Here is a 27897-nt window from a genome sequence, read left to right on the forward strand (position 1 = left end):
CTTTAAAACAGGTTACCAGTTTACCTGCAAACGCAAGGTTCTTAAAGATCGCAAAGTCTAGAAACCCCCTCAACAGGAATCACCTGAGACGGAAGTACTTTGCCCACGACAAAAATGGCTCCGCGTCGACGTCTCAGGAGCCTGCATGCAACATCCGCCCTTCTCTCGTCACATGACCAGAAACCTACTTCCGCTACGGCTCCTGGAAGGGGTCAGTCCTGGCCGTTCTCGCGTCTGTCCCGGCCCGTCGCGGCCGCTCCGCCGCTTCTTTGCCCGGGCGCCTCGGTGCGCTCGGTCAACGGCCTCTGCGAGCGCTCACCCGAGTGCCCCGGAGCCGGCGGGCGGCGACCCTCTCTCCGGGGACTCTCCAGCAGGCCCAGGGTGAGTGCTCTAGTCTCCCCAAGCAGGACTCCGGGCCTAGCGCCGCGGCAGTGACACCCCTCTCCAGACTGGGCGGAGCGGCCCCGGCCTTGGCCCGTCATCAGGTCCCTGCCCTGTAAATATTTGGGACCGGCTTCTTCACCGTTTCTACCTCCGCATCTTGTTCTGTGAAACAAAAATCGAATTTTACTGACAAAACGAAAAACACCTATTAGTTTGGGGTTAGGAAACGGAAGGAAGCCTGTGAGTTTGGATCTGGGCTTTTTCGGGCATCTCTTCCACGGGCCCAAGCACCTCGCAGTTTGACCTTGAGTCTGTCGCGTTTAAAAGTAACTCTTTGTTTTGTGTAAAATCCGTATAACTAAAGGCCTTTGGGAGACCCCGGGCTGGCCATAGCATCCTTGCTCGCTGGAGGCGTTGCGGGCTATACCCCCGCACCCCACGCTAAGCTGGGGTCCAGGTCCCCCATAGCCCCTGACCTCCATTTGCTAAAAACTTGTCATTGCAAAACAAACAAGCAAACAAAAACAAGAAACAAACAAACAAACCAGCGTCCCAGTCCCACTAGCTCAGGAGCAGGACGCATTTTCTGGGAAGAGCAACGCTGTCTCTGAATTGGTGGTGCTCTCTAATTCCAGAAGACTAAAACTTGTGCCCAATAATGCTAAGCAGGCCTCCCACGGGGAGCCAGTGAATGGGGATGCCCTTTTTCCCAGGTGAGAAACATTCCTTTCTCCCTCAGTCGCTTTGGCTACTAATGAGATTCCCCAAAGAAAAACCTTTAGGGAAAGTAGGACCATTGAGCCCTATTTAGTATTCTGAGCGCAACTAGATTGCTTGAGGAGGGGTGTGTATGTGTGTTTATATGTGGATAACGGGTTGTCTAATTTTTGGTTTCGAGGACCTGTGAATTGAGATAGCTCCTCAGTGGTGTCTCTGAGTACATGTTTTTTTACTGAACTACTGGAAGGAACTGTGTTAGCTCTCTTCCTGTCTGATAGGGCTGCCTCATTTTAGATTTACAAAGTTTCTTCTGTTACTCTCTCCTTGCTGTTGTGACATTTTTGTTGTTAATAGATACGGGGGGGGGGGGTCCCTTTAGTAGGTTTTTGGGTTGTTTATATAATTCTAGATGTGAGCCCCCTGCCATATGACTACCCAACAAAGATCCCGTAGAATCTCTCTACTCTTAATTTCTACAGAAAGTTTGTATGTTACATGATGCCAGTTCTTGCTGGTGTTTCCTCAGCCTCTCGGAGCCCTTTGCAGAAAGTCCTTGCCTGTGCCTGTGTATCTTCAAGGTTTTGACTCAGAGCTTCAGCAGTTCTTAGATTAGACCTTTGATTCACTGCGACTTAATTTTTTTAAATAGTTTTGGTTTTGTTACATATGTTTATATGCGTACAGCAAGTTTATGGTTCAAAGGTAGTGAATATTAATTAAGGGTAAATAGTCCCTTAAAAATAGATTTGTGTTTTTAAAAATGAAAGCCAACCTAAAGAAGAAATTGAGTGTAATGTACGGGACCCCGATGAAATTGGAAAACATTGCGGATGTTTGGGTGTGGCCTAGAAAGTGGAGCTGTGGTATCAGATAGGAGTCTGAAGGAGATTTATCTCAAGGTATACAACAAGCATGTAATGACCAAAGACGTGGGAGTAAAACCTTAGCCCCAAATTAAGTTTATTTGTTACCAAAGAATACCCAAAGTACCATAGTTTTAATGAGAAAGAAAAAATAATTAGGTCCTCCTCTGTTTTATTGAAACATACAATCTAAAAACTGAGGCAGTAGTATTGTCTTAATACAGTCCTCATTTTGTGGTAACCAACTATAAAATTATTACTGTTGTTAGTTCATAACTGCAATTTTGCTATTGTCATGAATTGTATTATAAATATCACAAAAGTGTCCAACCACTGTGGTAGTCACTCAACAACCATAGGGGTCGAGACCCTCGGGTTGAGAGCTGCTGCCTTACATGGTGACTGTCTGTTCTAAGACATCAAAATTTGGTACTTTTGAAATTCTTTGTTTATTAGTGTAAAGTTGTAAATCTTTGTGGCTTTTATTTAAAGATTTTCTAGCTAAGTCCCTAACAACGGTATCATCTAGTTTCTCAGTCGCTGTTCTCCTCCCGCAGGGATAAAAGTGGCTCTCACCCTAGCACATGTGCATCGGAGCAATTTAAGGAGTTAATATGAAGCACAGAAGCAGATAGTGCCAAATAGCAAGCCTGTTGTTTCACATTTGTAAGTAAAATTTTCTCTTTGTCTCTGTTTTCTTAGTCTTTAAGCCATCTGTATGTGTCAGTTCCTCAAAAAGCAGACATTTGGGCAAAAAGAATGAAATAAACTAGTTGAGAGTCATAGTCCAACTATGCTTAGCGCACTAAGCAGTCCCCAAGGAGTATACTCATAAGGTATAGAGTATGTTTCTGGTTTTATTTGTTTGTTTGTTTTTTAAATCGATGATGAAGACATCTATATTGCTTTAACCTTAAGTTTACAGAATACCTCTGTCTCAGCACAGTGGCATTTGTACTGTGTGTGGTGCTGTATTGCTCTTGACTTAGAATATGCTTCTCTGGGAATTTGGTGTAATTTGTCCTCCTTTTCAGGAAACCATCACTTACACATCAAATTTTTAGGCAGCCTCAAACAGGTTTCCTTTTACCCTTGTATTTTTATAACCTATTGGAATATGGCTAAAGGTGTCTCCTGGTAGCCATCCTTCTCCCCATCTGACAACACATTTGTCTATGGAATGATGGAACTTTCATTTACCCTGATTGCAGAATCATGAAATGGGGACTGTCCTTCAAACTGTCTTTCTGACTATGAGGTATCGTGGAGTGACAGTTGAAACATTTAAAATATGGTTTCTCAAACGGAGCCATTTTAAGTCAATCACTACCTTTATTCATAGTTCTCTTATGAAATGATTGTTGAAATACTGATTTTTATTCTTTCTTTTTTACAGCTGGAAAGCAGTGCCCGTGTTGTTATGTACACCTCCAAAAACAGTTGAGCTCTGTAGGGAAGTGTTGTGTAAAGTAAACACCAGCAGGGTAGCAGTGTCCGTAGCTATTGTAGACGTGTGTCTGCTCTGTTAAAATGAGTATGAAAACGGGCAGTGAGACATCACTAGGAAGGTCAGTGACATTTTTTTCAGTTGAGCTGGTATCATAGGTTTGACAGACAGCGTCAAAGCTGCTTGCCATAAGCTAGCCATACTTTTTAATGCTTTTCTTGGCATTTTTTTATTTGGGGGCAATCATGCTTTCAACTACATCTCCCTGGAGTCATGGATCCCTCTCCAATTTAAAAGCTCACTCAGTGCAATTGTACTATTTTTTCCCTCAAAAGATATTTGATGCTTCTCAAAACTATGTGTATAATAAATACAAAATTAAATATGGGTTAAGAATATGAACATTTAACCACATAAAATGAATGTGTACATTAAGGGCTTATTGATATAATCCATGTATTTGGTATTCATTGGATCTCCATCAAATTCATGTTCAATAAGAAGTTTTGATTTGCATTTTGTGATTTTTGAGGGAGCTATCCTTTTTTGTTTTGTTTTGTTTTGTTTGTTTTGTTTTTTTGTAAATTAAGCCTTAGCCTTACTTACCTTTGGAGTCTGATTGACTGCATTGTTATTAAGTCCAGGCAAGGTTCTCCCTCATAATTAAGGGTTTTTTTTCTTTGCAGTTTTAGAGATTAAGCCAGGGCTTCATGCATGTTAGGGACGCACTCTACCTCTGAACTATGCTCTTAGCCTCCTGAGTGGGAATTTTTAATTTTATTTTAGGCATTTTTGAATTATAAGGAGCATGCATGTGTGCTTGCACACAGAGAATGTTTGTGTGTGCATTTGTATTGCAATTGTAGAATACTTTAGAAACTTGCTCCTTACCGATATCTTCAGGGTTCGTTTTCAGATGATGAGTCTGAAGCTTCTTGTTGAGAAAAGTGCTTTGTTTGATCTTTTATTTTCCCTCTACTCACAAGTGATGAGAGGGTTCCTTTTGCTCTTTCTGCTGTAAGGTATTCTGACATCACTGCATAGAGGAGACTGACATCAACACTCGGTTATCCTGACCTTAACATTTTCCTCCTGTAGGGTGAGTGGGGCAGCATTTCCTTCTCCCACTGCTGCTGAGATGGCAGAAATTAGTCGAATTCAGTATGAAATGGAATACACCGAAGGTATTAGTCAGCGAATGAGGGTCCCGGAAAAATTAAAAGTAGCACCACCAAATGCTGACCTGGAGCAAGAGTTCCAAGATGGAGTTCCAAATGCCAGTGTGATAATGCAAGTCCCAGAGAGGATCGTGGTTACAGGTATCTCACACTTGAGTCAAAGTCTCACAATGTATCTTTGTGTTGTCTATTTTTATAAACATTTTAGGTTTTTCAAAATATTATTTAAAAAGGTATTCTCACAAGTTTAAACAAATGTATGTAACCCCCACAGTCCAATACAGAACATTGTTGTCACCTTGGAAGACTTCTCCTAGTAGCCAGATGGATCTCCTTTCTGTACCTAGACAATAGATAGATCTGTCTCAGAATCGCCTCTAAATGGAGCCCTACACTCGGCTCTGCTCTGCCTGCCTTCTTTTGCTAAGAGTAATTTTTCCTTCTATGTCTTTTCATGTGCATTCTAGGAGAATGCTGTCCCACTGAGCTCTATTTGCAGCCCTCTCTGCATTTTTCATTCATGAGCCAGGGATTAAGTTTCCCACACTGCCCTTGAATTTGCCCTGCAGAGCCTGCACACCTGTCCATACCTGCTGTCCTTCTGCTCCAGCCTTCTGATCTGCTCAGGGTACAGGCCTGCCCCACCAAACCCAGGTTAACTCTTCACCTTGCTTTTATGCTGGACGGAGACTTAGTGCACTCAGGACGTACTCAGGATCTTCCCACCTTGGCTCCTGAGTGCTGCAGTTGCAGGCTGAGCTTGCTTGTTTGGCTAGTGTGATGATTTTTGAAATTATTCCACATTGTTGCAAGTATTATCTATTCATTCCAGCTAATTGCTAAATAATAATAACCTGTGTGGGTACATTATCATTGGTTTATCCATTCACATAGTGGACATTTGTGTTGTTTACGTCCTGAGATTCATAGAATGGAGTGCATATGACTATTCATGTACAAACTTTTAGGAGGACATATACCTTCATGTCTCTAGAAGGGAAACGGCTGTCTGATGAGTTACATTTAACTTTTTCAGATGTTGACAGATTACAAATGGTGTGCCATGTTTCTTTTCTGTCTGTGACATTTGAGAGTTTTAGTTGCTTTATATCCATTTCCCTGCTAATTGATAGTTTTGAACATGTGTGCATGTGTTTTTCTGTTTAGTTATTTTTCTGTTACTTGTCCAGGCAACTTAGAAAAGGCACGGTTTAGTTAGACTATGGTTCCAGAGGGCTAAGGAGTCCATCACTGTCATTGTGGGGAGGCATGGTACTGGACAGGCATGGTGGCTGAAGCAGCAAGCTGAGCACACACAACTTGACCTGCAAGCTGCAAACAGAGGCAGAGTGACAAAGAGACAGGGACAGAGAGCGACGGCGAGGGAGAGAGAGACTGAGAATGAACACTGGGAATCTAATAAGGCTTTTTATCTCAGAGCCCCCACCCCATCCTTCCACCTCCAACACCCCTGCATCCAGAACTTCCCAAATAGCATCATCAGCTGGGGAACAGGTGTTCAAGTGACCAAGACTACAGGAGACACTTGTCATTCAAACCTTCACATTTTGAAGCATCTATTCAAATGTTTTGCCAATTTGAAATGTTCAGTGTTGTGAGAATTTTTTATAGGCTTAGTTTTTTGAGTTGCTTGTTTTGGACACACATGATAATTTTTGTACCATGGTATTAGATATTTATGAAAAATGTCAAAAAGAAACTATTGCTGTCAGTAGGTTGTAATGCAAATCTGGCAGGATTAAAAAACATCATTGTGAAGTCCCACACACACACCCTTTTTTCTTTTCTTTTCCTAGGAAATAATGAAGACATTTCATTTTCAAGACCAGCAGATCTTGACCTTATCCAGTCCACTCCCTTTAAACCTCTGGCACTGAAAACACCACCACGCGTGCTCACACTGAGTGAGAGACCACTAGATTTCCTGGATTTAGAAAGACCACTTCCAACTCCTCAAAGCGAAGAGGTGAATAGAATTACCACTGCTTGCATTAGAAAGTTAAAGAATTCAGTGATTAAGCATACATTAACCTAAGATGACGGAAGCTTTCCATATGGCAATTATTAGTTGATTTTACAATTCCCCAAGTAAGGTCTTATGGGTTTGTTTGTTTGCTTGTTTGTTTTCCTAATTCAACAGTTATGTGGTAGGAAAGTGAAAATCTTGGAGCAAGAATTGCTACCATTCATGTAGACTTAAAGGGAGAACAGCTGTAACTGTCACGCCTATAGTTATGCAGACAGAGCCTCAAAGTTTCTGTTGTGTTTTTGATCTCTGTAGTGCTGAAGATTGAACCAGCACTTGAACATGCTAGGCTAATGCTTTACCACTATGTTCCTTGGAAAGGAAATTTTGTACTAGGAAATAATGAATGTGTCTTTCTATTATAAAATTATCTGACAAGGCTAAGAAAACTGTTTTCTCCTGACACCACCTAGTCCTGCTGCTTGATGACAGGTTTCTACTGAATTGGTAACATTGATGTCACTATTGATGTAAATTGGGTGGGAAAATGGATGTAAAAGGTATTACCAGTGGAATTAAAGTCTCGCCAGTGCCATTGATTCGAGACCAGTATTGAAATTTCTGTTCTTGAAGACAATATGCAAGCATACATTTTTATCAAAATTGGCACTCCTCTGTCTGCCTTGATTTTTCCATGTAGTCCTTTCCAAAGAGTAGGCATGTAAACAGGGTTGGTGTGATTCCTAGTATTGGGTCATGCCAGTTTTTTAAGTTTAGTTTCTGCTTAGGTAATTGAAGTGATGTGTTCATAGGTGCCAATACAAAAATCCTGAGTATTTGCTTATATAAAAGCACTAACTACATTTGAATGTTAATTATGGTCAAAAATTGTCAAGTAACTTGTAAATTTTTTTTTACTTGCAACCATTTTTTGAGATTCTACATTGCAAGAAAAAAATAATAATACCCTGCCCTCTGGAAGTTTTCCATCTGCATAGTCTCAGAAGGACAGTGGGGTGAGGTGATGAGTAGACATTGTTCCACACAGGATGAAATGAGTGGACTCTTTCAATATGTGTGCTTGCTAATTTTATATCAGACACGGTTAGAGTCTTCTGAGAGGGAGGAACCCCAGTTGAGGAAATGCCTTCATAACCTTCTTAAGGCAAGACTGTAGGGCATTTTCTTAATTAATGATTGATGGGGAGGGCCCAGCCCATTATGAGTGGGACCACCCCTGGACTGGTGGTCATGGGTTCTATAACAAGCAGGCTGTGAAAGCCATGAGGAACACGCCAGTAAGCAGCATCCCTCCATGGCCTCTGCATCAGCTTCCAGGTTCTTGCCTGCCTGAGTTCCTGTCCTGACTTCCTTTAGTGAATTGTGATGTGGAAGCATGAGATGAACAAACTCTTTCTTCCCCAACTTGACTTTGCTCATGGTGTTCCATTACAGCAGTAGTAGCCCTAACAAAAACATTGCTTTGATAATTCTTCATACTAAAATTAATAAAGAGCTGTATAATAAGCCACATGAACAGGGCCTGAAACTTCATGCCTGAGTCACGGCTCTTCTGAGGGTTCTTAGAGTAGAGCTGGCTGTGTGGTTACGGAGGCAGAGGCTTTCACACGGAGGCTATATCTGAAAAGGAGCTTTCCCTAGGCAGCTCAGGCCAGTGTAAGCGCTTTCAGAGGGTAGGAAAAGAACAGTTAGAGGTTATGTCTGTACAATTTTATACCACAAAAAATATGTTCAAGCGAGAGATTTGGAACCCATCATATCCTATCTGTCAAGCAGTAGTATGCTTCAAAAAGATTAGCTATAATTACTAAAAAGCTTTTTGAAAACTTCACTGAAGTACAAAGAGAGACCAGACTCTCTAGGACAGGTTGCAATATAGCTTTTGCTGAAATTAGCTATTCCTACCTCAAAGAAGAGTACTATAATGTCAACTATCTGTAGTAAACCAGAAGAGGACTGAACCCCAAATATAGCCAGAAGTGCCAGGTGATCTAGAAGGAGCAATGTCAGTTGGCCTATGTAAGCCATGTCCCAATTTTGGAAGACAAGAAAAGAATTAATGTTTTCAGAAAGGGAACTTTTGTTCAACCAGCTTAAACCTCAGCTGTCAAGTGGCATCCACAGGTGCCAAGTTCTACATCAGTTTTGTTCAGATGTACAGCAGCGAGATGAAGATGAGGAGAAACTGTATCCAGCTAAAGCAGACATGGATTACACATAGAAAGTAGTGGCCCTGGAGGTTGAAGATAGCACAGAAGGCTATGGATGTCTGTCAGAAAGGTAACCTAGCAAGCAGTAATTCAAAGCAGCAGGTGGTTATCAGTATCCTGGAAGGGCCCAATATAATTGATAAAACCATTTTGAGAATGAGAAACAGAAGACCATAGTTGACCTGAAATATAACAAGCCACTCTAGTATATCCCTGAACTTACTGATGATAAAGACTCCCAGGTACTCTGTAAATGCTCCAGTATGTCCTGCAGTGGCTTATACAAAATCAGAAAACTCACAAATATGAGTTTCTCTCCATGGAAAGAGGAGCTGGGAGTACAGAAGCAGAAAAGAGCAAATTTTAAAAAGAACAGTCTTTGTAGTTTTATACTGTACACATATAAATATGGATGATGCATTGGAGTACACACACATTTGTTGTTTAGTTACCATATGATGCCCTGGTCCAAGAATTTCTCTTGCTATAATAAAACACCATGATCAAAACCAACTTGGTGAGTAAAGGGCTTTGTCATTCACAATTCCATATAGTAGTCCATCATCAAAGAGATCCGATCAGGATTTGACAGGAGCTGATACAAAGGCCATGGAGGTATGCTGAGAACTGACTTACTACTAAGGCTCACTTAGCCTGCTTTCTTGTAGTATTCAGGATCAGCAGCCTGAATTATTATTTGTGAATAATCATGTATAACTGAGTTTAAATACACTATAGGGGACTAATAATGCATGTGTGCATCTTCTGTCTGGTCCTGTCTGATACATAGTGAGACACAAAAAAACTTGTGGCCCAGCTTCCTGGAAGTAGCCTGGAGCTAAGGAACTTTTCCTTTCCATGCTGCCATGTGGAAAAGAAAGCCATGACTGCTACAGCAGGCAGACAGGCAGACAGGCAGGCAGGCAGGCAGGCAGGCAGGCACCAGTCAGATCCTTACCCACCAACATAGTAGTACTACTACTCACTATATATAAATAAAGTAGACTTGCTCATGGGGTGTTACATTTTTCATACTCTTGGGTTAACTTTAAAAGGTTTTTGCAGGAGGCCCCAGACTGATGTCTGTGTTATCAGACAGGCTTCCCCTCAATATTGCTTTAGCACCCAGTCCTTCCTTGTTGTTTACTTGTGCCCTGACTGTGTGTACTATGTAGTCCGACCTTGAATGGCTATGTCTGTACCTAAGTAGGTACAGATGTTTTTCTTGTCATTATTCCTTAAACAGTAAGGTGTCATAATCTATTTACACACCATTTACATCGGTATATACCAATAGTATATACCATAAGTATAGAGATGTAGAGAAAGATATGCAAAATATTATACCGATCTGTGTAAGGTACTTGATGAACATCCCATAATTAACTGTATCCTGGAAAAGTCTTCTATGGATTTCTATAGTTTTCTACAGTTTTTTTTCTATAATTTTTTACAGAAAAGTTTCTATAGAGAGGAAAGGACAGTTTTACTAACCAAGATTGACATTTACTTGAAAAGAAACTAGAAAAGGTTTTATTTAGAAGCAGACACTCCTAAGTTTATGAGCATTATAATGAGTATGGGACATGTGACTGGGGAGATGACTCCTTAGTAAAGAGCTTGCTGTGTATGCATGAGCACCTGGGTTTGAGCCACAAGACTGATCTACACACACACACACACACACACACACACACACACACACACACACATATACTGTGGAGGGAGAAAAATTGACAAGTCTTACCTGTCCATAATGACCAGGCTTTGCTTCTAGGTTTGCTTTCCTTAGCTCCTTATAGTTTTGTGAGTAGCCTTGGATGGGGTGGGTCCTTTGTGTTTTTTATGCAGAATGGCCTCTAAGCGATTTAATCCTGTTCCTTCCCTTTGCTTGCACCTTAGCAGAGCCGAGCAGTTGGCAGGCTAAAAAGAGAGCGTTCTATGAGTGAAAATGCTGTTCGCCAAAATGGACAGTTGGTCAGAAACGATTCCATGTGAGTAGAACTGGCATTGTATCATTATAGATCTTCTGTATCTTGTCTGTACGTATCTCTTCTAAATAATTCTTATAGTTTTTAAAATGTGTTTACAGTGCTGGAAATCACTTTGTATTAGTCATAAAATCTGGCAATTCTCTTCATTGTGAGAGTTTTTAGTCCTGTGTTTCTCTTCTGTGTGTCTGGCACTTTTATTTATGTAAAGTGAATATTCTTTCTCATCCACTTTTGGTCAGTTTTCATGAATTCATTGGAAACTCTCTGTGATGTCAAACATCATGTTAGCTTCTCTGGGAATTCAAAAGCATCAGGAGATGACAACCTCCTTTGAGAGTTTACAAAGTAACAAGAGCGCAGACAGCATCACTACCATTCTTACAGGTACCATGGTACTGTAGGGTACAGTGGTGTGGGATGTGCTCTTATGGCAGCAGAGCGTAAATAGTCAGAGATGGAAGAGGCCTAATGAGCGCATTCCCTGGCGTCTGTAACTGTCATCGAGGTTCTATCTCAAATGTAAATTTTTGCTTGCTTTGTTGAAACTCCATTCTCTTATGTTGGGTGCAAGGGAAAGCTGTGAGGGCTTTGATTGCGCAGAGAGTCTCTCACAGTGGCTGTAGTTATTCTAAACAATCACATAAGGAGAAATTGGGTTAAAATAAATAATGTCTCCTACATGAAAGACTGTCTGAAGGCTCAACCATTATTAACCTGATTTTTTTTAATGATTGAATGTGTGTTTTCCTAAGGTTTCAGATATCAACCAACCTATAAAACTCGATTTTCTAAAACTGTTTCCAGGCATGCAAACAGTAAAAAAGACTCCACAATGTAGGCTTATGGCTAATGTGGGTTAAAAAACAGCTCTAATTCAATATTTTCTACTTGTACTATGTAGTTTTTGAGGCAGCAGAATCTTTTAGTAGGCTTTCCTGCTGTTTAAGTTGTGATTTGCTGTATAGGGCCATAATTGACTTTTTATATCATTAAAATGAAAGCATGGTTACTTCAGAATTGTATCACCTTTTCACAAAGTAGATACTGTTGATGGCTGAGTCTGGATGTAGGTAATGGAAAAGGCTGTGTGAGTTCCTAACACCAGCGGTTGATGAACACGTGATTTTCCTTTGTTTTGTTTAAATTGCCTTCATGGTGGTTTCTAGATGTCTAATAAGAAAGATCTTGATATTAATAAAGGTTTGCCCATTCTTCTCCTGCCATTATTAATTGTTTCTATTTAAAGCGTTCTGACTTAGACTGATTATGGACCACTATGCATGAACTGTTGTCTGCTTCCACTCTGGTTTACTCCACAGCTCAAGAAGAGAAGTGCGAATGAGCAGGGACCTGGGCCTTTGCTTTCTTAATTACTTTAAAGAGGCAATGAGGTTGATTGTTGTTGCCTGTTGGCACAAAAATGAGTTGTGACAGTAGAATCGTGTAACATTTTATTTGTTATTTAAAGAGCTGAATATTTAAAAGAAGCATAATTATTATTTAAGGTGGCACAGATCAGATTCTGCCCCAAGAAATAAAATTTCAAGGTTCCAGTCATTGATTTCTGCACCGGAGTACACGTGAGATTTTATCTGCTCTACTTTTCCCAAGTAGAGCTGCTTTAATTCTGCAGGCTTACGTTAGTACTAACCCACGTTACCGTGTAACTGACATGTATACCCTAACAGCCTGTTCTAGAACTTCCTCAGGATTTCTCAGACTATCAGGATATACTTAGTAAATGGGGCTGGTGCAACAACTAAAGAAGTTTTATATGGTTTGAATATAGATGAGAGGAAAATGAAATCATTTCTGCACACAAAAACCAAATCTTTTTCATTTTCTGTATTTTGCTTTGCTTGGCCTATGAGTTCTTTGCAGATTACACTTAGCAAGGGTCAGCAATCCAGATCTTGTTTTTGCATTCAGCATCTTTTCTGGTTTAATTTTAACCCAGAGAATAATGGAGTCTTAAGTGTGGATTGTCATTGAAGTTGGTTTGGTTTGATTTGGTTTGGTTTGGTTCCTCTGTAGAAAATTATGTTTGGAGCCATCTTCTGAGATCACTAAACCCTTGTTTTCTATAAAAATGACAGAGTATGAAAATGACTGCCCACTCCTGACTGTGGAACATTTTGGTATGAAGTGTAATAATTGAAGCAACATATGCAAGCCTCTAGCTTCAGCACTCAGCCTCCACAGTACACACACATGCAAGCGAAGAGTGAGTACTGTCCCCAGACAGCATGAAACCACACTAGTGGCCAGTGACTCCTGCCTTGCTCTGGTCCATTAATGTGCTACTAGGACGCAATAAATTGCCTCAGTTGTAGGACGGCAAGTTACAGTTCTCTCTAATATTTAGAATCCCAAAGAGGCCAGGGGTGCTGAACACACATTCAATCCAGCAGAGGAAAGTAGATCACTTGAAGGCCAACCTTGATATACATAGCTAGTTTCAGGTTAGCCAGGATTGTATGCTGAGACATTGTTCCAGGGGCAAATATACATACATACATAAGTGTCCCAGAGAAAGTTTGTTTTTCAACAAAAATGTTTTTTGGTTTTTTTTTGGCTTTTTGTTTTGTTTGTTTACTGCTTTTCAGAGGCTAGTTCTCAGCAAAGGCACACAGTTTGAGAACTGTCATTCTTATGAAAGCCTAGGGAGAGCAAGATCTCCTCCTTTGAACTTTTCTCTTAATAGTTTGTGCCAGTCACTGATTTTCATTGAGTTCTAACCAGCCATTGTTTACTTAAGCCTTATGTGGAGGAGTCTGAGCATGAGGCAGAACTGTTACTAATGAAATGCCATGTAAGCACAAGTGCTTCTGCAGATGCTGTTAAACTATTTAAACACTAAACCTGACAGTTTGCTGTTTTATAACAGGTTTTATCAGTGCCTTTTTATTAAGTTATATATAAGACCATCTCTAATTAAACACCTGCTCTCCGTGCCTTGCATTATGTTTTTATATTTTACAATAGTTGACTTGTCCAAATTAAACAATGGAAACAAGTAGGTAACTAGGCCTTGGTTTGCTCGTGAGTAGACAGAGGTGAATACCCAGACTCACTCTCCCTCTACTGTTGACTCCAACAGAGGACCTGACTTCTGTTAGAGTGCTACATTGTTTTTCTTTGTTGTTTCTTCAATGAAATTTATTGGTTAAAATGTATGCAGGAGTACTAACGTTGTTAAATTATTTTCCCAATTTAGATAAAAATAACTAAATTATTGTCTCTAATTAAGATAATTTTGTCACCTTACAATATAAATTAATCAGCTTACAGGTAACCCTGTTCTGTGTTTGCTGTGTCTAGATGACTGCTATGTAGACGGAAAAAAAAGTTAAATTTCCTACCAATCTTTGAAACTTTCATTTTTTATTTGTTCAAATATCTTTAATAGTATTGACACTGATAATGACTTGATCTGTGGGCTGTAGCTCAGTTGAAGATGGACTTGCTTGGCATGTTTAGTCCCCTGGGTTTTACCCCTGGCACTGGGAGAAACTTTTTAAAGGTATTCTTGTTTTGCAGGACTTAATGTCATTTCTTCAGTATTCTATATAAATAGTGCTATTAAGTTAAGGGTTGAGGATCATAGAAGTTTTTTCTTGTTTATCACTGAATCAACATTTCATATGATCATAGAATCTTAGAATTTGAAGAGATATGTAGATTTTTTTAAATTTTCGATTTATTTTTTTATTTATTGCTTTTCCTGATATGCATTAAAGTTCATCATTAGGAATATAATGAGTACCTGTAGATTATTTTAGAATCAAACCTTCTGTTCATTCTATCTTGAGCATTCTTTGCCATTTATCTGAAGCTAGTTTATGTTATTTTATAAGGTGACCACTTCATTTCCTGTGTGCTTTGAGCTTCTTTCTCCTTCTTTCATTTCTTGCTTTGTCCTTCCCTCCCTCCTTCCATTCCTTCCACCTGCTCACCTCAGGCATGCTGAGTAAGTACTCTACCAGTGTCCTTGGCCTACTTCTGAATTTAAATAATAAATAACTTCTTTCTATTTTAATGGACAAAAATCCATTAAACTTTAGTATAAATTCGGAATCCATCCATTGATATTGTTGCTTGAAGATTCAAAATACTAAAAATGAATAATTTGCTCATTCTACAACTAGGTTACTTGTTAATATGATACACAAAAATGTTCTTTGTTAACCCTAGAATCAAAGAAACAGTACTAATTTAAAACTTGCTTAATGAAATTTAGCCAGTTTTGCTGGTAGCTTTAATAAAAAGTGTGTTTTTTCCAAACCTGTAACCCAGTGGAGGTGTTGTGCATTGGAATTTCCTTCCTCCTTTGTTATAGACTTGGCCTCTTTCCATCTTTGTCAGACTATCTGTCCCTTTGTTTCAGCTCCAAAGGGGAAGGGTGACTTGATTAGGGTTTTCTCCCCTATGAGCCTCACCTCACCCCCTCATCCCACTCCCCAGTATCTCCAGGATGCTAGTGAATAGTGGTGACCCAGAACTTAAGTTTACAATCCTGTCCCTGGTGACATCTAACAAGTATGAGCTCAGCCTGGCTTCTTGCACGCAGACACTTCAGATCTTCATTGTTGTGTCTAAAGGATGTGTACGTGCAGGCCCACACTGGACTGCACTCTAGCCTCTCTGGTTTTCACTGTTGGCTGTTCTTGGGCCCTGCCCCCAGCTAGTTTATTTAGGGTGTTTATTATGGAATTTGCCAAGTCCTATGGATCAGATTATACACTAACTTTTTCATATATGTATGTATGTATGTATATATTTTTGTATGCATGTATGATTATACATTGATGTGTGTGCATGTGTGTCTGGAAAATATATATATATATATATATATATACATATACATATACATACACACACACACACACACACACACACACACACACACTGATACCTAAAAACTTTAGTTTGTCTTGACATCATTAGTCTTTGTTTTAGTATTTCTGTATGTGCCAAGATTTGGCTTAGATTTTTCTCTTCTAAGTAGTCTATGGAAAGCACAGTTTTTATATTTATTGTACCTTTCTCTTTAGATCATGAAGATACTAAAAGTTACTCATAAAGTTAGAGATTTTGTTTCATTTTTGAAACTGAAGGTATTAAGTGACAGTAACTATCCTCTCAAAAAAATTCCTACTTTTTAAAATTTTAGTTTCCAGACTAGTGTGTGTTAGGGGGGGAAATATTACGTAGAAAATTTTTCATGTATACAGCTATTCACCAAGGTTCTGCTTTTTTCTTTTGAATATTTTACACAGAATGTAAGATTAGTCTAGCCATGGTGGCCCATGCTTTCAGTTCCTGCTGAAGCAGAGGTAGGTAAATCTCTGTGAGTTTGAGGCCAGCCAGGGTTACATAATGAGACCCTTCTCAAAAGCAAAACAAAAATTAAAAACTATTAGCCTCGTGCTTTGCTCCTTGGAATTACTGAGCCATCATCTCAGAGTCATGGCCTTCTTTCTGTAGTAAGGATGCATCTCACGTCCATGTGCCAGTCAGTATCTCAGGCTCCACTATGAACAGCTCTCTGAAGATACCAACACAGATGCCAAGTGTTTAGGCCAGAACTGTACAAATAGCTTTATCTAAATGTGGTCAGCGTACCAAAAGAACAAGAAAGAATCTCCGCTCTCATGTGAAGGAATAATTCGATTATTGTCACTCAGAAGCCAAGAAATAGGTGCTCATCTGCCACCATGGTAACTTAAATGCCCTTGTGTCCCTTCACGGTATTCTCAGACCTGGGAAGTTTCATGTTTCAGAAATTAAGTTAAACAGTCAAAATGTAACTACAGTTTTCTGAGGTTTTAGTTTATCATTATTTCTCATAAAGTTAGCTTGCCTCGTTGTCTTTGTGAAGTATTTGAAATGGTGTCTCTATGGAATCATGCTGGATTCATGTGTTTAGGTCTACATAACAGAACTCAGTATGTCACTGTGTCATCCGTAAGTCATGTGATGGATAGGTGTTTGCTTTACTGAATTGCCATGTATGTATAACCCTGACTAAAGACTGCCTCCTCTCGCCATACCAAGCCCTGAGCACACTCATTGCTGGGTCCTTTCCCTCCAAGTTTTCCCTCTGCTCGGATTGATACTTAGAATTTCTTACCTACGTCATAGCTGCTTTCTAAAAACAGAATTTTTTAACACCTCCTGTTTGTTCTCTTGGGATAGATTAAGGGTGGGAAATGTGGGCAAGAAAAGAGATGACAAACTGCTCTGCTGAAGTTTCATGGAAATCTGACTTGAGTGTTTTTCTCTTCATTTGCTGTGCTTATGTGAACAGTGTGACACCATCACCACCACAGGCTCGGGTCTGTCCTCCCCATATGCTACCTGAAGATGGAGCTAATCTTTCCTCTGCCCGTGGCATTTTGTCGCTTATCCAGTCTTCTACTCGTAGGGCTTACCAGCAGATCTTGGATGTGCTGGATGAAAACCGCAGGTGATTGGTCAGCAGTGGCCTTGCCACTTTGTTGCATATGTTTTGGCTCCTTATTTAGTGGACTGTGGTGTTGTCTTTTTTCTTTGCTCCTTTTAGTCTCTTTCTAAGGTTGCAATGGTTTGAAATGGCTTGCTTGCTTTCTTTTAATTTGTAATTATTGTCCAAAATTCACATTTCACAAAATTATAACTTTCCCTCAGTTGTGGAAGATACTTGATCTGTACATAGGAAATGTAACAACTTTTTTTCAAAGGCTTTGCTGACCTATTCTAAGTGCTTGGTTGCACTTGGAAATATGTTAAAGGGATTGCTGGACTGAGTGTGGCATCTGGAACTGAAGCATACTACTAGTCTTCAGTCTCAGTTAACTACCTACACTAGTGACAGGAGTGAACTAACAGAGCAGGTAGACAATGTTGCAGTAGCTCCCAACACACTTCCCCGTCCACTGTGCATTCTCGGCCGTGTGAGGAACTCTGTGTTCTGTGACCGTTTTTGGATGATAATGCTGTTTTTTAGTATTTTCATAGATAATTCCTCACTTTTGAACATCTTCAAGTAGTATCATTAGAATTACACTTCAACTTGTCTCAACAAGCAATTTTTTTTCCAATCACTTGAAATACTTTTGTTCTTTGCTTCATTACCTTACAGTGTTTTAAAAAGACAGAGTCCCAGAACTTTGTTGGAATCTGTGGGAAAGTTAAATAAGCTTCACGCCAGCTCTACACAGTGGTCAGTGGCTTCGCGTTTTGTTTTCTTCTTACTAGACTGTTAGTGTTTGCATTTTTCATGCAATCCCAATAATTCTTAACTTGGTGTGTCTCTGGCTCACTCAAAACAAATTTGTCCTTGTGCTTTTAGTCCTGGCAGACCCAGCTCTTCACCTGCACCACGAGTGTCTGGACTACTCACGTTGTTGAATCCAGGGCCTTCTCTGTCTCCTTAGGTGAATATAACGCTGTATATTTGGGCCATTGAACATCACACTATAGTGAGAAAGGCTTTGAGGCCTGTGGATCAAAAGGGAATATTAAATACTGGACACGTTTATGTATGCATGTATTCATAGATAATCCTTTTATAGTTGTGGTTTATTTCTTTTCCTCCAAGGGTTTAGAGTCCTGTTTTTGCTCTCTGAAGCTTCATGAACCCTGGCTGTTTGAGAACAGTAAGCAGGAACAGAGCTCAGAAGAAACAGTGCAGACATAGGAAGTCTTCCAGATTCATTCTTAACTCCTCCACTAAACAGCTAACTGCATGTTGGCCTTAAGTATATAAACTGTGTCTCTTCTCCGGGCCTCCTTTTCCTAATCTGTTAGGAAGATGAGAAGGAGGTTGTAAATTGGCTGGTTAGATTCTTGTGACAAGTCTTCTGCCCTTCACTATTATTTCAGATGTGGGCTGATGTTTCAGGTTATTTTCTTGATATAGTAAGAAATCCTTGGAGGCAATGAGCAGAAAGCACCTGGCCCTAGGAGCGAAAATCGGTAAAGACTGTTTCCACCTTTCTCTTTCAAACATTTTTTCCCCCACCGGATAAAAGTTAAAGAAGTTTAACTTTTTTGTTATGACAACTCCTTAGGAGAGATCATGTCCGATGTTATTGTAGTGAAAACATCTGAAGGAAAAACAATTTCCATGTGCTCTGTAGGTGCAGTCTCCTGGGCAGATGACAGGTGCAGTCCATTGTTACTGTCCCGTCTCCTGCCAGCACATCCACGGCTCAGAGACAGGGATGTAGAACTTGCAGAAGTGGAGGGTTTTTGTTTTTGTTTTTTTCTGTATGGGGGGGAAAAGTTGTCTAAAGTTCAAGCATTCAAATTCTGAAATATTACTGATATAAAATTTGTATGCTTTTACTATGAAAAACTATTTGGAATACTAGGTAGAATTTTTTTTTTTTAATTTTACATTATAGTATCTCAATGACTTTGAATTTATCATATTAACCCAAATAAACTTTCTGAAATCCAAGAAAGAGCTGAGTGTGGTGGCTCACACCTTATGCCCAACACTTGGAAATCTGAGACAGGAGACTTGCTTTGAACTCAAGGCCAACCTGGAGTATAGAGTAAAACTTTGAGTCAAAAAAGCAAGGAAGAGCTGGGCATGGTAGCACATGCCTTTAATCCCAGCAGCACTCAGGAGAAAGAGTCGCATATGTGTGTGAGCGCCAGGCCACCCAGGGCTACGTAGCTTCTACATACAGTCCATGACCTTGGATTCTAAGAGGGAGTTTCTCCTTGGCCTGGCCAGTGCTTTCATTACTGAAAAAGTTTGGTTTTTGTTTTGTTTTGTTTTAATTGTACAGAGCTTTATCAGAATCTTAAATGCCTAACCAGTTTTTGTTTTTACTATGGAAAAGTTTGACTTGATTTTTCAAGGAAATTGGAATGTGAAATTTGGATAATGTTCTTGCATGATTATAAAATAATACCGCTTATACAGTGCATTTATGTTCCTTGCTCTTCATCTTTTTTTCTTTTCTGTTTTATTGCTCTTGGCTGTCATGCTAATGCAATATCTTTGCACTTGGGGACTGTACATTATTACAGCAAGTTTAAGCCAAAACTATTTGCCAGAAAAAGCAAGAGTTTTCTGTTTGTTTTTTTATTGTAAAATGACAGATTCCTAGTTTCTCAGCATAAGAACAACTTTTAGTATATAGGTCAAGGAGCACTGTACAGTGCACTGGATTTTCTGATTCTCTGGTAACTTGGTGTAGGTGATCTAAACAGAGTTAGGCATGAAAATCAAGTGACTTCTAGGTGATGTTACAAAGCTCATACATACAATTTAGTGCTGCACATTAAGAAAACTGACCAAAAAAACATCAGGAAGGAGTAGCAGGTGTTCTTTGTCAGTTGGCAGCAGTGACGCACTGTTAAGATTCGTCCTTTGCTGGGCAAATATTGCCCATCTCTTCTACAGTTGTTAGAGCTGCACATCTCATATCCAGTGTAAAATACTACCATCTTCTAGAGGTGCTTGGTCTGTTACGTGTAAAACATTACTAAGCGTTAATGTATGAGTTGTGCAGAGGCTTTATTTGGAGAGACAGTGGCTTGATTATTTTTAGATTTTCATTAACAAGGTATACTAGTTTTTGAATGAGTGGAATAAGAAACCAGTGTGTGAATGGTTTATATTTTTGGCAAGTATCCATAAAATTTGTAACATGGAAGACTACAGTTCATACAGTGTCTGCTATAACTTCTTAGAAATGTTTAATTCTTGATCCTCCAATAAACCTGTTTAATTACTGTAATAGTTGATAATTTTGTAGAAAAGAATTGCATTCCTTTAATTTAGATCATTTACTTAATCAGAAATGTCAGTATACAAATTAAATTGTATAGCCTTAAAAAAAAATTGGGTAGCCTTAGATTTTCTTCCCTTGTGATTCTAATTACAAGATACACTATTGAACAATTTCTTTTAACATTGAATCACTCTTATGGTAGAAACTGGTGCTTGAATGAAGTTTCTAATTTTTCCAAATATCTGTCTAATTTACTTTTATATTATATGTATCAATTGCCAGTGTGAGAAGACAAAATGAGATACGTTATGAAAGGTAACTGTATTGTTTTCTCGCTCTGCATTTGTAAAGGAAATCTCTGTGGTGGAGTACAGTCAATATGACAGATCATTTTGGCCCTATTAAGACATACTTTTAAAAAAACTTGAAGCACACAGAAATGGCTTCATTTCATTGGCCATTCTTATATTTTTATAACTTAACTGCAGTGTAATAGTTTTCCTTATTTCGCAAACTAGACATTAGTAAGACTTTAAAACCTATCTTAAAAAAGATATGCAATTCATCCATGGTCTATAGCAAGCAGGATGAGCCAAGCCTTTCTCCCCCTCGGGTTTCTTAATCCCTTGTATTCTGGGCTCCAGAAATATCCCGAAGTAATGGTAGTCACTCCAGAGCATATAGAAACTCAATGTTAAATGTTTCCTTTATTAACTGAGTTGGTTTGTTTTGAAGTCATTTTAGATTTGTAAATTAGGTGAAGTGCTTGATTAGGAGTGAACAGGCCCTCGCTTTGATCCCCGGCACCACAGGAAGTAGGGTTATAGAGGCGGGAGGGTCAGAACTGCCCGAGGCTTCCTCAGTTCCACAGAACTTAAGACCAAACTGTGCTAAATTTGACCTTGTGTCAAAAAAGAAAAAGAAGAAGAAAAAGAAAGAATTAAAAACAGAAAGGAAAATAGTTTATATTCTACAGCTGTAACTATGTCAGAAAGAGACAGGAATGTGTTTCTAGATCCTGTGATGATTGTCATTATACTTAGATTGAGGCAACCTGATCAGGTACTTAGAGAATATCCCTAATCCATGGACCTTCTCATCTTTCTGATTAGTAAACATTGATTTAGAATCTGTTGATTTTTAGCAAATTTAATTGGAAGGGTTCCAGCTGACTCAGGTAGAGCTGATGTCCTCTCTCAGCAGTGCGTGTACTGAGACGAAATGACGAGCCCCACAAAGTTTTCCAGTGCACCTTGGCCCTCATGCAGCAGCCCTGTATGTCACTCCTGGTTGTCTCAGGCTCCACACACGCACTCACAGAGTGACTGCATGTCTGTAGTCTCACCATCTGTTTGCAGCTCAGTGTTGGGATGAGACACAGCTGCTTTAAGACATTAAAGCTTATCTGACTAATCAGATTAATGAAGCTAGAGGGAAGGGATTGTGGGCAGTGGGTATTCCTTTAAATGCCTAGTTTATATTTATGAGCAACCATGATCATGCAGGTGCTACTAACAGGTCTGGATATGCTGTTAAAGTTGCTAGTGGTTTTATTTTTCAATTGGAAAAGAGGAATTACATTTTTTAAATAGCACCATATAGATATGTTGGTGCTATTCCGTCATGTTTTTCTCTCTTTTTAAAATTATGAAGTGTTAAAATTATTTAAAATGGGGAAGACATAAGAAAATAAGGATTTTCAAAGCATTTGAGGGATATTATATTGTACTAAAGCATACAATATAATCCTATCTGACATTTATTTGTCTTGTTTTTGCTTTATTTTCGTATTTCTCTGTTTCCTGATTCTGTCTTGTGTCTTCTGCAAAAACCTGCCCTAGACCTGTGTTGCGTGGTGGGTCAGCTGCCGCCACTTCTAATCCTCATCATGACAACGTCAGGTAACTTTGGAGACTTTGATTACCAAAGAACACGCAGACTTGATGGAGCTTGTATTGTGCAGGACATCATGATGCATGTCATAGCCGTGATTATATTTATGTATACGACTTAGGCCTCTGTAGCTTTCCCTTAGAAGAAATGATGTGCTTTGCTAAGAACAGGGATGATAATTAGTCCTGACATAAATCCACCAAAGTATGAGAACATTGTATAATAATAAAAATTATGCTTGGGTATTGTGGCACATGACTTTAATCCTAGCACTGAAGAGACAGAAACAGGTGGATCGCTAAGATTTTTGAAGCCAGCCTGATCTACATAGTGAGTTCCAGACTAGCCAGAGCTACCCCGTCTCAATACACCCCACCCCACCCCACCCCACCCCAAAAAAAAAAAAAAAAAACAAAACAAAACTGCTGTGGTGTGGTAAGAGCATCCAGTATACTTTATAGCAGTATTTTAGTAGCTTTATAGAGGATCATGCTAAAACAAAGTATAGAGTCTTAAATCTTGTTTATGTCCATTAACTATTTTTTTATCACCTGTTGATTTGAGCCTTTGCTCTTGTATTTGCCCTTTTCATACTATCAGATATGCTTAGAGAATTGTGCTAACTGTCCCAGCAGGATTTAAATTGGCAGCCTTGTTTCTCTTCTTCAGAAGAGGCAGACACATTCTTAAGTAAGAGAAAAGGGAGCCACCCATTTCTTGTTAATCTTATCCATGTTGCATTGGTGGCCCTGAACACTGCTTACTCGTTTCTTCTGCATCTTCATTTAGTCCACACTAGTTTCCCTTGAGTTTTTTTTTTTTTATCTCTTAACTTACTGTGAATGTGTTTGTAGTGATATGATAGCATTTGTAAGAGTTTTTAGTTCTGAGAAATAGAAATTTTTTAAACTAATTTCATATTTTTTGTTTTAAATTGATGATAAAATCTTGTCATATGTATATGACAAGTGAAGATTATCTTTAGGTTTTTGAAACAGGGTGATTCAGTATTTAAATGGTAATTTTTTTCATGTATGCTTTATTTCTTTGTTAAAGCTAGTTATCTCTGTGCATGTTTGTGTGTTGGTGTGTATGATCATCCCTGTTCCTTTACTTTTGTATATGATGGGATGGGGTGGGGTTGCCTGTGTGGGTACAAGTGCATATACATGAAAACCCAATAGTTATCCTTGATAGTCCTCCAGTGTTAGCCACCTTGGTTTTTGAGACATCTCTCACTTTGCCTGGAACTTGCTGGTTGCACTAAGTCGGCTTGTCAGCAAGCCACAGGAATCCTCCTGTCTCTGCCTCCCCAGTACTGGGATTACAAGAATGCTCCAGCATGCCCAGCTTTTCTATTTTTAACATGGATTCTGGGGATTAAATTTAGGTGCTCAGCTTTGGACGGAAAGCATTTTCTGGCTGAGTATCACACCAGCCTTCCGTTTACCTTTGAGGCAATTGCTGGTATTCTTTGATAACCCCTTCCTCCAACTATTCATCTCATGTGTAATCTTGGGAAAGTAGAAATTGTTTATTATTTTGAAGATAAAACATAGAAAAGAAAATGCATTGACCCATAGTTTCCTCACTAAACATTTAATAATTTGGAGTGCAGGCTGAATTATTATGGTTCAGGGGACAAACCCAGGGACTTGCACAGGTAAGCAAGCGTTCTGCCACTGAGCTACACCCTTAGACCTAAACGTTCTATTTTAGTGTTTATAAGAGTAATTTGCTCGGTTTACAAACTCACAGTTCCAGCATTTACTTATGAACTGAGTTTATTTCTCCTAACTTATAAATTTTATTTTGAGTAGTTCAAGACACATTGTTTCTTAAGAGGAAGGCATGGTTAGTGTAAGCCATCTGACCTAGCCATAATAGAAACTGCAAGTCAGAGATTGCTGTGGATTATCTACAATGGGTACATGCCCTCTAGTATTTAAAGTCTACTTGACATGCTTTTTAAAAGTGTTTTGAGGTAGTTTTAACATTTGAAACAGTAGAACTTTGTGAATCAGCATATTAGCAAGCGTGAGGGAGTATATATTCTCCTTCATATCCCTTTATGTCAGGTTATGTAGGTTTTCTAATGTGGAGTTACTGGGAGTATTAGAATGATGATTCATGTACCAACCCTGTGTAGCTTACATAAAAGGAATTTTATTTACATTCTGCTCATGTAGAAAGGTTACCATGTCATTTCACTAAAATAACCATATAAAACATAAAGTAGATATACGTGTAAATAAATTGTATTATGTATAAACTATATCTAGGTAAAAGTGTTCTTCATTAAAATGAATTTTAAAATGTAGAAACCTGGTGCTGGAGAGATGGCTTAGCAGTTAAGACTTCTTATGGCTCATCCACAGTTCTCAAGTTCAACACCATGTGAGCAGCTCTTAATCTAGTGCACTTTCCTGGCTTCCTGTTGACAAGTGTAGAATACACTGAGATACACACTCACAGACACATAACGTTTCAGGTTCTTTTCTTAAAAATGTAGAAACCTAGACAAATGGAAGACAGAACATTTCTCTGTTTTTCTTTTTAAATTTTTATGTCTGCATGCAGGCTTGGTAGTACATGCTAATAATCCCAACACTTGTGCGGGGTGTGGGGGGTGCTAAGGTAGGAGGATCGAGAGTAGATGGCCATGCACTGCCACATAGCAAGTTTGAGACCAGTCATGTAAGACTCCCATCTCTAAAATGCCACTATATTCCTGAGTCCGTGCCCTTTTAGAAGAGTGAGTGCATTTTAACAAAAAGTACTATTGAATGTACTTTCTCTACATTGTCTTGGTGGTTTTCCAGCAGTACTGTTTTATATGCAGCTTCTTGTTGGTATATTATTGAGACAGTTCTGTAGTTAAGTGTAGTTGCAAAAGATTTAGAAGATCATGTATTCACTTTTGTGGGAGAGCAGAGACAACTAGAAATCAGAAGTAAAGTAAAAAAAAAATAGTAAAAGAAAGGCAGAAGTGAAAGAGTAATAAATGATCAGTTTTTGTTTGTAGTTTACTGTGCATTTCCTGCCATTGAGTCTCTGCCTACAGAACGACATATGGACATGGTTCATATATAATTGCTGTGTGTCAGTATGTCAGATAGTAGCAGTTCTGCCTCTTTCAGACAGGGCCCGTTATCATTGTTGCATTTTCTGGCTTGAAAAAAAGCACATAGTAAGAGGTTTTTCCTCAGCTTTCCCAGTATTGCAGATAGTCATCTTAAGCTGCTTTTCCTTATTTGTATGAATTCAAATGGAAAAATGCTAATTTATATTGTTGGGTATGAGTCTTTTAAGTAGTATACAACACAACACATGACTCGACAGTTACTCTTAGTTTTAACTTGTGTTTCAATATCTTATCTGCTAGGTATGGCATTTCAAACCTAGATGCAGCCATTGAAGGAGCTTCAGATGACATGACTGTGGTAGATGCAGCTTCATTAAGACGTCAGGTAATTACTGCCCCAAATAAAAAAAGTAACCTGTAGCTATTTCTACAAAATAGTTCAGATTAATAGTTTGCATTATTTTTTCTCCTGTGGATTCCGTGAATTCAGATTATCTAATAAACCCTAATTGATTTTTCTCAGATTTAAAGATTTTTGAACTACCATTCAAATGATTTTGATCAGCATAGAACATTGCTACCAAAATGATTGATATAATCTCAACAGTATCAAAGAATCTTGATATACTTACAAATGAATCCAGTTCCAAATTTTGTGTTTTGGTTTTGATATGTGGTTACTTTGGGAACCTTTATTACTGTTTATAATTTCTTTACTTTGGAAAACACTGCTTTGAATTTTCCCCCTACCTCTGCAGTATATTGCATGACCCTACCCGTAAACCCAGTCTGAACACTTCTTGTGCTTATTTTTAATATGCTTTTTGTCTATCTTTACAAAGAGGTATTGCCATGTGGAGAAGGCATGCTTAGTATTCTGATTATGTGTACCAAACATATAGCAATGTGTCTGAGTGGCATATCAGAGGGCCCACTATCGTAGGTAATATGGGGCTCTCGGGTATCAGAGTGGACTGAGATCACAAGTTGTGCAGGTCCAAGGATGCACAACTGAGGCTCATGGAGGAGGCCCAAAGAGGAGCAGGCATCCTGTGCTCCTTCTTCTGTGATAGACCCATCAGACACAGGTCCTGTTTCCCACCAGAAAAGCCTAGTGCAACAGTGTCCTTACACACACTCCCTAATTCAGACTTACAGAGTGGAAATGAAGAAGTGTATTTAAATCAGTTTAAGCCATTGTGGGTAGTATTTTGTTTTCTTTTATAATTTTGTTCATTTTGATCCAGAATGGAACTTTATATGTAATGATTTCTTTGACAAGTTTATATACGACTTTTTTAAAAATCTGATTGCTGTATGCATGCAATAGTACCATTTTGTATTTTGTATTTGTCTTTCACTTAGATAATCAAATTAAATAGACGTCTCCAACTTCTGGAAGAGGAGAATAAAGAGCGTGCTAAAAGAGAAATGGTCATGTATTCAATCACTGTAGCGTTCTGGCTGCTTAACAGCTGGCTCTGGTTTCGACGCTAGAGGTAACCTCAGCATTCACATATATTGTCTCAACACCTGGAAATATAAAGGATTTGCAAACTTCATTGTTTCTGTCTTTGCATCATCGTATGACGGCCCTGAAAATGTATTTCTCCAGAGTGCAGGGAAGGCCCTGTATCTGTAGAGTGAAGGCCTGTGGTGCTGCTGATGGGCGTTCAGCCAGTTGTGCAGTGGCACCTATACACTCTCCTTTTGCATGTCTTGTAAATAGGCTCTAGGTTTGTTTTGTTTTTAAAGAAAATAATTTTTGTGGCCTCACCAGTCTGTACAGCTAATTCTCTAAACAGAAATGGCAGTCATAAAGAGTGAGTTTAGAAAACTGTCTGTGAAAGAAAAGTGTTTTGTCCTGTTTTCAGATGATGAAGCGATTTCTTTGATAGATGCTTTTTGTATCTACATCTCAACTGTAATGCTTTCTAAGTCACAGTGCTGTGCAGGACTGAAGTCAAACCACCTGACTCTGCTTCATCGCCTACCTGCACAGGCGGGGCTAAAAACTCCTAACAGTTCAGCAGTCTGTCTGTGTGCAATGCTGTTTTGACTTTCATCTTAGTTTTCTATCAAGTATGTTTTTACCAAGTCCATGTGTGAATGATTTAAAAACCTAAAAAATAAGGTATAAATGTAGTGTATTTAATAAACTGTCAACCAAAGCAATGTCTATGGAAAGATTTATTTCATCCTATGGGGCTGTGGACTGAATATCTTATCCAAGTCTCCTGTCCCAGGGGCAAGTAGTGAATTAGTGACTTGTGGGTCACAAGAGCCACCTGGGTTTCTCAGATCTCCACCCCAGCACAGGGCTTGCTAGCACTGTAAATGGTTTGCTCATTTATTGTATCTATGAGAATGATTCAGGTTTA

At 39.1% G+C, this 27897-nt stretch overlaps 1 protein-coding gene and 2 long non-coding RNA genes across 26 annotated transcripts in view; 2 read left to right on the forward strand and 1 right to left on the reverse strand.

Annotated features, from left to right (window-relative positions):
- C430014B12Rik overlaps positions 1-1218 on the reverse strand; it is a 34395-nt gene extending 33177 nt beyond the window's left edge. Inside the window, exon 1 of the long non-coding RNA XR_865578.3 lies at positions 84-1218. This is a non-coding gene — a long non-coding RNA (RIKEN cDNA C430014B12 gene). The remainder of the gene's footprint in view (positions 1-83) is intronic.
- On the forward strand, positions 187-27687 carry Mff (mitochondrial fission factor). 24 transcript variants are annotated; one of them, XM_006496557.4, is made up of 11 exons: positions 215-381; positions 2525-2633; positions 3364-3535; positions 4513-4733; positions 6410-6579; positions 10716-10804; positions 17115-17273; positions 20821-20853; positions 22380-22439; positions 25817-25901; positions 26882-27687. In XM_006496557.4, the coding sequence occupies exons 3-11, from the start codon at positions 3498-3500 to the stop codon at positions 27011-27013; spliced, it is 987 nt and encodes a 328-aa protein (XP_006496620.1). In that variant the 5' UTR covers positions 215-381; positions 2525-2633; positions 3364-3497; the 3' UTR covers positions 27014-27687. The 24 variants fall into 24 exon arrangements, with proteins under 24 accessions (NP_083685.2, NP_001297624.1, NP_001297626.1 ...); XM_006496556.3 differs by having other exon boundaries at positions 231-381; positions 10713-10804; NM_001372405.1 differs by lacking the exon at positions 20821-20853.
- On the forward strand, positions 17280-20085 carry Gm39668. Its single transcript, XR_865575.2, has 2 exons — positions 17280-18008; positions 18138-20085. It is a non-coding gene; the product is annotated as a predicted gene, 39668 (long non-coding RNA).
- Positions 27688-27897: the final 210 nt, after the last annotated feature.

The sequence above is a fragment of the Mus musculus genome, chromosome 1 (genome assembly GCF_000001635.26).
Source record: "Mus musculus strain C57BL/6J chromosome 1, GRCm38.p6 C57BL/6J".
Classification (NCBI taxonomy): Eukaryota; Metazoa; Chordata; class Mammalia; order Rodentia; family Muridae; genus Mus; species Mus musculus.